Source organism: Typha angustifolia, chromosome 6 (assembly GCF_048772165.1).
Source record: "Typha angustifolia cultivar Huaian chromosome 6, ASM4877216v1, whole genome shotgun sequence".
Classification (NCBI taxonomy): Eukaryota; Viridiplantae; Streptophyta; class Magnoliopsida; order Poales; family Typhaceae; genus Typha; species Typha angustifolia.
Genome location: NC_133244.1, coordinates 4,159,245 through 4,169,961, shown reverse-complemented (window position 1 = coordinate 4,169,961; position 10,717 = coordinate 4,159,245). Strand labels below are relative to the sequence as shown.

The 10,717-nt window shown below is 38.6% G+C and overlaps 1 protein-coding gene across 1 annotated transcript; it reads left to right on the top strand.

Annotated features, from left to right (window-relative positions):
• LOC140761790 (DNA-directed RNA polymerases II and IV subunit 5A-like) lies at positions 1 to 5,170 on the top strand. The gene is made up of 4 exons (XM_073099287.1): positions 1 to 289; positions 2,449 to 2,628; positions 2,814 to 2,927; positions 4,926 to 5,170. Exons 1-4 carry the CDS (start codon positions 92 to 94, stop codon positions 5,049 to 5,051), a joined length of 618 nt encoding a protein of 205 aa, XP_072955388.1. The 5' UTR covers positions 1 to 91; the 3' UTR covers positions 5,052 to 5,170.
• The last annotated feature ends 5,547 nt before the right edge of the window (positions 5,171 to 10,717 follow it).

The following is a 10,717-nucleotide window of genomic DNA, read 5'->3' as shown; positions in this document are numbered from 1 at the left end:
TCGATGCCCTAATATTCTCACTTTCGTCGGCACGACGCTTCTCCTCCTCCTCCACCGATAAACCCTAATAGGTCCTTGAAACCCTAAACCCATGGCGTCGGAGGACGAGATCAGTCGCCTTTTTCGTATCCGGCGGACGGTGATGCAGATGCTGAGGGACCGGGGGTACCTCGTCCTCGATGTGGAGGTCAACATGAACAAGCGCCAGTTCTTGGACAAGTTTGGCGAGGGTGTCAGGCGCGACGACCTCGTCATCAACAAGTCCAAGAAGAATGGCCCCTCGGATCAGGTGATTCTTGCACTTTGGGATCGTCGTGTCATCTTTGAAAGTTGAAACTACTCATGTTTTACAATTAACTGTGAAAGAGGCAACATTGGTCGAAAGGGCAATAAGGCTTTATTTATGATTCTTTTATCAAAATTTCAGAAATTTAGTATGATCTATCTTTAGAAATATCCTTGTCAGAAATCAATGAGTTTAAGTGAATTCAAGTTATATTGAATAATGTTTGAAACTTCTTATTAAACGCTCTCTGTTGAAAATATTTAGCATCATTGTAGCTGGTGAATGTTTATCTTACCAATTGGTTATAAACTGATAGGGAGCATCTCTCTTTACTCCTACTTGTTTTATTGAAATTTATGGTCTATGCACTATCACATAGATATTAGATGAGAAAATTTGTCCCGTGTTCCTAAATATTTACCTGATTATGAGAAACCAATGGTTATATTCGTACTTGTAAATTTCTGTTAATCAGTTCTCATAAGTATGGCACATAAACCCTAATATGCAATGCTAGTTAGCATTACAAATAACAAATAAGAAAGGTAACATATTTATTCCCTTCCTTTACCCCTTATCTTCACACCTTTTTGATTATCGGAAAGAAGAAAGGCATCCATAATGCAAATAATTTTGATGCCATTAAATAGTTTCTGATAACTGGTGTCTTATCAAAAAGCTATATATCTTCACAATCTTTGTTGTAAGTATCAAGGGTATGATAATTTCCATCTAGTTAAACTGCCGATTTGGAAAACTTATGTATAGCTTTTTCAATATAAAGTGGGGGGATATAAGGAGTTTTTATATTTTTATACTGAATAAGAGGGGGCCAAATATACCAATTTCCAAGACTGAGGTTTTCCCCTTTGATCAGAAATTTGTTGGTCTTTGTTCTTCAAGAGGGAGTAGAAGAAGGAAACTAATGTAGTGGAATTATTATGAAAATAATTAAAGATATAACAGCATGTGATTTGGCAGAACAAATTATTGCATTAAATAGAGATGAATGTAGAGAAAGGATCCATATAGTCAAACCAAATGATGTTTTGGTTCTTTAGCAAGAACTAGAACAGTTACCTCATTCAACTTTTTAGTGTATGTTCTTTTTCCATCACATGCGTTTTTGTTTCCCAATATTCCTACTATTTAGTTTATTGATTCAAATAAATTGTATGTATTTAACGGACATGTTTTATCCAATAATCCTCCCTTTTCTTTTATGAAGAACATCTAGTATGATTAGGATGTTCAATTCTTTATGATCTTGTGAAGTGGTTAAAAGCTGAATGATATAAGGATCAACAAGTTTTTGGTGTATTAAACTGGGCTTGACCATACATTTGTTTCTACCGAGGGCTACTTTCTCCTAGTAGAGCCATAATAAATGCTTAAATGCTCCCTCTAATTTAAGCCCTCTTATGATGGCTTACTTCCCTTTGTATCATAAAATCATTATATTTTATATGATTTTCCATAAATTAATTGGAAATAGGTAGCCCTGTGCATGCATATGGTTTAGAGTCGTATTGCACTTATATTGGCTTTCAATTTAATTCATTTTGTTGATGACCAGAATACAAGAAGAAAAAACCAATTCATTTCCTTTTGTACATAGAGATCTAGCATTTCTTTTGTGGCAAATATGAAGACCTTTACTATTTTAGTGTGCTGTAGTTTCTGCATAATTTATTTGTCATTAATGTACCGATACTTGGCATTCTCGTTCTGGTGCGCTTTCTGTGTTAATATTGGAATATATTGTATAAAAATGGTAATAAGAATCATTCTTTTATTTTTATGTTCAAAATTCACACAAAGAAGTCTTGTTTTACTTTTAGCATGAAGTCAGTAATAAGAAATTCTGTGTACGACATTTCTATGATGAATCTTTAAGTTAATAGACTATGTCATGACTACTTATAGTTAGACACTTCCATATTTTGATTGATGTGCGATTGTGCAACCACGGAGTACAGATTCTCTACGCCAGCTATTATGCTTTTTCTTTTTATATGAAATATATTTGATACCACTATATATATATTAAGATCTCTGGAAAACTTTATGGTTCTCTTTTGAAGAAATCTGATTGGACTTTAATATCTCTACTAATTAAAGACTAATCATTTTTGAAATACTCTTCTGTTTTGTTGAACTAGATTTATGTGTTCTTTCCAAATGAACCAAAAGTTGGTGTGAAGCAAATTAAGCAGTATGTTGAACGAATGAAATCGGATAACGTGATGAACGGAATATTAGTTGTTCAGCAAAATCTTACTCCCTTTGCAAGATCATCCATGCAAGAAGTTTCTCAAAAATATCATTTGGAGGTTTTTCAGGTGATTTTGCTTTCTCATTTTCTCATGACAATACACCTTAAGATAATAAATTGTGTTTGAATAGATGCCAAAAAGAAACTAAAAACTGAAATACTTTCATTGCAGTTTCATCTGCTGCATTTACTTGTATTTTATGTTGATGAGAAGTTACTAATGATACTTACATCAAGATATGCTAACTGTAGGAGACAGAGCTCTTGGTCAACATTAAGGATCATGTGCTTGTTCCAGAGCATCAATTATTGACTCCCGAGGAGAAGAAGACATTGTTGGAGCGCTATACCCTAAAAGAAACTCAGGTAGAGTAAGCTTATAGAACTTAACGTGCAATATATTATCTTTTCATTAGTTAGTGATGGTCTCTTTTCCAAGTACTTGAACTTTGTTAAGAGTTGCATATTGTCTACTCTGTACCTATATTCCTTAGCCCTTAAAGGTTTAGATTTTAGTTAGTTTTTATAGTGTCAACATTGTCCCTAATTTGATTCAATAACTTGTAGTACTTTAAACAAGATAGGCCCAAAGTTCTAAATATGTCTATAGCCCTATATCTAAGAAAAGAAATAGCACCCACTTAAACTTCTTGGTCTAGCCATAAGACCTACACCTAGTGATGGCCTGTATTGAGTATGCTTCTGTGCTCGTATTCCATTGTCAACACTAATAACAAGTATCTTGAGACTCCTTTGTTATGAGTTGTGTTGAGCCATTTCTCTCTTTCTTCAACAAATTCTATTCAATTCAATTTTATGCACTCATCAAGTGCATGTAGCTGTAGTCTGCTCCATTCATTGAGCAAGTATGTGCTAGTTACTAACTAGGTTCATATGTATTTATGAAGGTGAGATCAGGCACCAACATTGGAGCTTGTGCTCTTGCTAAGCTTAGTCTAATAATTGATAGTTGAGTGGAGCTTAAAATCTCTAGTTAATGGCTTGACTTGTCTTTGACAGTGACAAAATTTTGACCTGACATGCTAATGATACGGGTTGGATCAAACCAAGCTGCCTTTATTTGCTGCTTATTTCTTATTGCATTATAATCCTTTGCTTTAGTAATGTTTGCTTTTTTTGAGTGCTTGTGAGTCCAATCCGGACTAGCTAGCTAAATCGGCTCAATGTAGCCATCTATATAAGATTATGGTGCACACTGTATTGAATTTATGGAATGAATTGATCCTTTTCTACCCTTGCTCTCTCTTTTCTTCTCCTTTCTCGTTCTCTTTATCCACGACTGTAGCCACCCACAACTACGCCGCCTCTAACCTCCATTGATCGGCCAACTACCCTAGTTCTTTGGAGGTAGCCTACTCCTCCCCTTTCTTCCTTTCCTTCAACCGACGTTCTAAACCATCTCCACCTTCTCTAACATTCTATTACTACCATCTCTGTTGGTGCCACCTCATCACCGTCGGCCCATCACCTCCATTTGACACTTAGGAGTCCATGTCTCTACCCACTAAGTCTCCACAACCAGCTCAAGTCCTTCATCCTGTAGGTTCATCTTCTCCAACATTCGGCCACTTTTTGGTTGATATTTGAAGATCTAACTGGTCAAACCTTATGAACTTAGATTCGTTGGATTCTCTTTAAGAGCAATAATATATTCAAATTTTAAAAGGTTCCAATGGGTATATCTTCCCAAATCGCTCTCACAAGGTCTGCACTAAAATTTGTCAAGAGACCGATGCAGATTGGATTAAGCTGCTTCCCATCTGATAGACCGGTGCTCGTATTAGCCAAAATAACAATTTCCCATGACCTTTAAATGGATTTGGGTTATGGATTTGTTTCTTAAATGTGTTGACTGGCTTAATGAATTATTAGGTTGACTGACCTAATAAATTATTAGGTGTGTGATGTTTGTATTTGTGAACTTTGGATTTATTAAACTTAATCTGATTCTCCAAGTTGACATATTTTAGGTGTATTAGTCAGATATTTGAAGTATTCACTTAGCCAATTTAAAACTAATCATGCTATATAGGCAAGTAATGTGGCTAGGTAGGTCAGACGTATTGTATAACCTGTGTTGTTTGTAAATAAACAGATTGTGTTTGTTTTTTTCAGAGATAAGAAACTAACCTGTTCATTTGTCGGGTCTGGTTTGTATAGGTGTCTTACGGTGTTAGGTCTGATATTTTATAGTTAACCCAACGGAATTGATACCTAGCCACGTTAGTACAATATCTTATATGCTTTTGTTGTAAATTATTCAAGTTGTTTTCTCGAAGCATGTCTGAAGAAACATCATGACATTTAATCTTAGCTTTTGTTTCCTGACTGGTTGTACTCCAGCTTCCTCGAATTCAGGTGACAGACCCTGTAGCTAGATACTACGGCCTAAAGCGTGGACAGGTTGTAAAGATCATCCGACCCAGTGAGACTGCAGGCCGATATGTAACTTACAGATATGTTGTCTGATTATGCCAGTTTTGGGCCTGAGTCTTTTAGTAGCTAAAATCAAGCAGAACAATCTGTAGCTATATGTCACTGCTCTTGAAGATTAATGGGTATGCTCTACTTTCTGAGTTCTTACTGGAGACGCCTAATCACTAATCCTGTTCTTTAGTATTTTTACCCTGCTTGATGTCAATAGGTATCTAACCTGGTAGAGCAGTGGAAAATGAAAAAAAGAAGAAGAGTATGAACAAGATATTGAATTGGCCTTGTGATTCTTGTACCAAATTTGCTCATTATGGATTGAGCCTGAATACATTACAGGTTCAATAACTCTACTTGTTACAGTGCTATTATATCTGAGTTATCCTTTTGCTTTCAGAAAAGAAATGGGTTGGGATAATATGAAATAAAGATATAAAAACTATCTACCTTTTCCATCCATTGGAATTAAATTCTTCCACTTTGCTTTAGAATTTAAGAACTTGTAAATTATTAGCTGGACAATAGGATCAACTTTGCTTGCATAGAGATGGGCCAAGTTCTAGTTATTGTAAACGCTTACATGCAGGCCACCTATAGTTACTGTACACTCAAATGTAACCTCTTATTTAGCAAGAATTGTAACCCATTTATGCTACTGACTGGGCTTTCTCTCTTCCTCTTCCCTTTTGAATATGTATTTTTCTAGCTATCTGATCGGAAATAGCCCATCTTATCTTGGTAACAGTTCTCTATTTGAACCCTCTCTCAATTCTTGCCCTTGCAAATCTGCTTCTTGCTATACTTGTAGATCTGAGGTAGTGAAAAGTACTCACTTATAAGCAGCTTAAAATTTGGTCATACGAAGACAGGAGGTGGACACTGATTAAAGAGAAATTTTGTTGGTCCATTTGCAATAAAATGCTCAATACCAATAGCTCCCAATAAAGTTCAATTACACTATTTCCAACAAAGTAGCTAAATGTAAACATTTATAACAACAGTATATACTAATTAACCCTTCTTTTAAATGGAAAAAATCCCACCAGTTTAGAACTAAGATAGCTATCCAAAATGTCACCAGAATGAAATTCTAAAAAGATACCTACCAACTATCAATTCTATGTATCACAAGCATTTAAATCCTTAAGATAAGAAAGTGAATTAACATTTAGTTTACAAATAGTTTTCCCAGTGATCAAACCAATTAAATTAGTCATCCAACTAGATAACAAAAGCAGATATCCTAACCTCGTAGATCTTCTAAATTCTAAATGATCTTATCCGTCTATTCTCTAATCAACTATGGCTATGGCTAACTATCAGTGGACTAAATTTGCAATAGATTAGCACATTACATGTCCTTCCATAGCATGATAAGCATCATCTATTAAGAATACAAGACTCAAGCTAGTAAAATCACCTTATTAAAAGACTGTCAATTAAGGACAGATCTTGGAACTCCATTATTTTCAAAATCATCAATTTCTCTGTAAGCAACCCTTAAACCCTACTAGTTAACCAGGTATGCCAAAATCCAAATCAAATTCTTTCAATTTTTAGTCAGCATATTATATTCTACAAACCTACTTATCCCCACACAAATCTACCAACCATCTTCTATCTGAAATTGTAATCAACTAAGTAATTTGTTCTACCTGATCTCTAAGTCTAAAAATTTCGTCCTTGGATTTGATTTAAGCAAATTTCGGACTTATCATCTTTGGATCTGATTTGAAACACTTTTTGCTAACATGGAATTTTCATTTGACTTGGAGGATTTTATTTGGATCGACTTACTGGTAAGTTCTTAGTGATTCTAAAGCCAATAATATTTTTTTTTTGAGTTCAAATTCCAAATTTTATTCAAATAACTTCGGTATTATAGCAGTTTTGTGCACATCTTCCAGGTTGATGCAGATTTGATGGTACCTCACTCTTAAGTCAAGTTTGCTAAAGCAAGCTGACCTTGTAAGTTCGTCCAGCAACTCTTCGATCACCAGTATTAGGTACCGGTCATTTGCAATAGTAGAGCTTGGTCCCCTGCACATGGAAGTCCCAAAAGTAGTTGCAACATCAGCCCTTGTCGCGGTTGGTTTCCATCCAACAGCACTCTTCGACCAATCCTTCGAAATGTAAGTGTGAGATTTGAAAAATCAAATGTCATGGGCCCCAAGCTTTGAAGCTATTAGGTCCCCAAGACAATGTCGAAACCTCGCAAGGCCAACGGATAAAAATCTAATGTGAAAGTTTGGCTTTGCACCTTCAATTCCACACCTCCATAAATAAAATATGCCTGCAATGTGGTACCATCTCCAATCGTCACATTGAACCCATCCGTGGGTTCCAACTTGAGCCCAATCTTCCTAAGAAGCCTCTTATCAATGAAGTTGTGGGTGAACCCGGTGTCGATCAAGATTCTCACTATAGTATTCTTGGCTACACTATTCACCCGCAAAGTCTTTAAAACGGCTGTCCCTAAATATGCGTGAAGGGAGATTTCGGCTATCATGTCTTCCACAGGCTGCTCCTCAGCTACTCCTCCTTGCTATCCAACCACACCTTCATCTTCAGCGGCAATCTCATCCTCTACCTCCTCCAATCCGTCTATTAGCATCACCGATCCCATTGGTTTAGCGCAGCGATGTCCAGGTACAAACTTCTCATCACAACGAAAGCATAGTTCTTTGGCTCTTCGTTCCTCTAGTTGAGCAGGTGTGAGTGCTCGTCTCGGACCTTTAGGTGCGTACTTCACATCTTGGGAGGGCTTTAGGGGTGCTCGATGAGGCACCATTGCAATAACAGTTCTTAGTACACCGGTAATATTTCCTACCGCTATGGTTGGTTGAACTGGATTACGGCTTCCTTGGCTCATCCAGTTCTATTTGAGGTGTAACTTCATGGCTCGATGTTTGTCTTCCATGAGTACTGTATTTTCAAAAGCCTTGTTTAAGGTTCTAGGCCTTAAAGCCCTCACATCGGCTTGTATATCTCCCCGTAGCCCAGAGATGAAGGTGCTGCGAAGTTGTTTGACCTGTCCATGGAGATTGACATCGGCTATTTATCCTCTCAAATTCTTCTTGGTATGCCCCAACCTTGGTCCTTTGCACCATCTTTGAGAGGAGAGCATCGAAGTCTTCATACCCTGATGCTCCAAATCGCTGCATGATATCGGCGCAAAAGTTGACCTAAGTCTCAATCATCTCATGGGCATTGGCTGCTTGAAACCAATGAAGCGCCACATCTTCAAGGTGGAAGCTCACAAGCATCACCTTATATTCTTCCGTTGTACCCTAGTATGCGAAGAATTATTCTGCCTTATACAACCAATCGATCGGATCACCATCTTTAAACTTAAGAAATTTGAGATGTACGATTTGCCCATGGATACCGTTGTTTCGATCCGGATCATATCCCAGTCCTTGTCTAACCGAAGAAGGGTGCACCATGAATGGTTGATGATCCCTTCTTCGATTTTGGTTAACTCGACGTGGTTCTGGTTCGTATTACCCTGCCCACGGATCTAGATCTCCAAGACAATCTCCATAGTGGTTCACTCGTCGGATGAGCTCACCTACGACTGGGCCTAGTGAAACCATCCTTGCTTATCTCTGCCCATAGGGTGGTGGCAACAGAGGCTCTTGTTAGTGCAAATTCTGAACCGGTGGCGATGGGTTCATGGGGGTGGGTCGATAGTACATTTCTGTTCGCAATGGCTTCCCTTGTAGCTAGTAATTCCTACATCATCTTCATCATTATCTGGTTGTTGATGGCTATTTGTTCGGAAAGAGACCCAAACATGGTTTGAACGTTCGGCTCTTCCGTATTCAGGTTTGGTCGGGCGGTTCCGCAGGTGGAAGTCCCCACAATCGTATCCCCTTTTATTGGGAAAATATCTTCTTCCTCATCTCGCCATGCAGCCATGGCTCTGGTTATCTTCATAGGAAGCATGTGTCTAAGAAACGATGGCTCTAATACCACTCTCGGTAAGATCTCCCCTTAGGCTAAGGCTTGATCTATCCCGATTTTTAGATCTGGACAAGATTTAACACAGAACTTTGAGAATAGATCTTGAAATATGTAACCATCAGATCGATGTGAAATTTTGATATGTTGTAGCCCCAGAAAAGAGCTTTCCCATAAATCTAGTTTCAGGCAAATCGAATGATGGGATCTCAAGATATCGTCCGATTAGTAGACAAATATTAGGGAGTCCGTCTTTGGATCCATGGATGGAGGCACGAGATCCTAGGTGATGATGGATGGTGGTGGACTGGCGGCACCGGTGAATACGTGGAGGTGGAAGGGTTATGGGTGATGGTAGGGTTAGGACAAAGTGATAGATAGATTGAAAGAAGGGGGGGTGGGCCTAAGGGACTAGGGTGAGTGGCCGGTTGAGAGGGGTTAGAAGCGGCGTCGTCGAGGAACGAGAGAACGAGAGAGAAGAAGATGAAGGAGACAAAGACAAAACTCAATTTATTCAATAATGGTTCCATGGTTGCCATTCATATCTTTAGAGGCTAACCAAACAATTCAAAATAGTAATTATTAACCCTAAAACAGTAGATTTTTGTCGATCGCGTTCGAATGCACAATTCGCGTTCTCTGTATGTGTGAACGTGATGCAGACGTTCACAACCATGTTCGAACATGACGTTTGAACGCACATTTTGCACTCTCTGTATTTGTGAACCTGATGTAGACGTTCGCAAGCGCGTTTGAACGCACTCCACTCGCGTTCAAACACGACATACAGAAAATTTATTTTTCTATAAATTAAACACTAAAACAAGGATAATAGACACCCCTAAAGTGTATCCATGCTCGAGATAACATCGGTGAAGTCCGAATCGTATCAGGTTGCCCACAAAACTTTGTCATCACCATGGTAGAGATCTCCATAGACGCCACAAAATGCCCATTCGTCTTCGAGATCAAGTTCATGTATAGTCGCAATGATGTAGCTACTGTTGGTTTTGATCACCTTCACCTAGAGTGTATCGTCCTAGAGTAACTATAGACCTCTAGTGAAGCCAACAGTTCAACAATAAAACTATCCTTGAGAGGAAGAGAGAGAATGATTCTTTCGACCTTTACCTTTCCATATTTTGCTTCGGAAAGGAAGGCCAAGGATGAGCAGGCGCTGTAGAGGAGGTTTGTGAGGTTGCGAACTATCGAGACCCCTCAGCCGCCCTGATAGTTCCATGCCAATGCCCTCATTGGCGGCGTCATGACGAGTAGCTACTCATCGCGGGTTTTGAGATTGGTGCTTTATTTTGGACATTCTTTTGGCATGGCTTTAGTGATCTAATAGAGCTCTCGAGGTATGGATAAGGAGATATCTTTCTTTGCAATAGAGAAGAGGGGTTGGTGAGCTTTCTTTTTGTTTGGTGAGGCAGGATGGGTCACCACATGAGTAGAGGAGGAGTTGGGGCTGCGTCCTTTGCATGGACACTTGCATAGGGTTGAACAGGTGGCGTGTCAGCGTTTTGATGGGCTATAGGGCCAATAACAATCATCAATCCGTGTGTGCATCTTTGTCCTTGCCTTTCTTGTCATCAATAGTTGGTTTGTGTGTGCCTATCGCCTTCATTCCCCAGCTACCGTCAAAATGCACCGGGATGGAGAACAAACTACTCTCTTCATTAATGCGAACAGCTAACTTGAGTGGTGAGGTCGCCTTGTTGAGGCAAATATTGCCTTCAAGC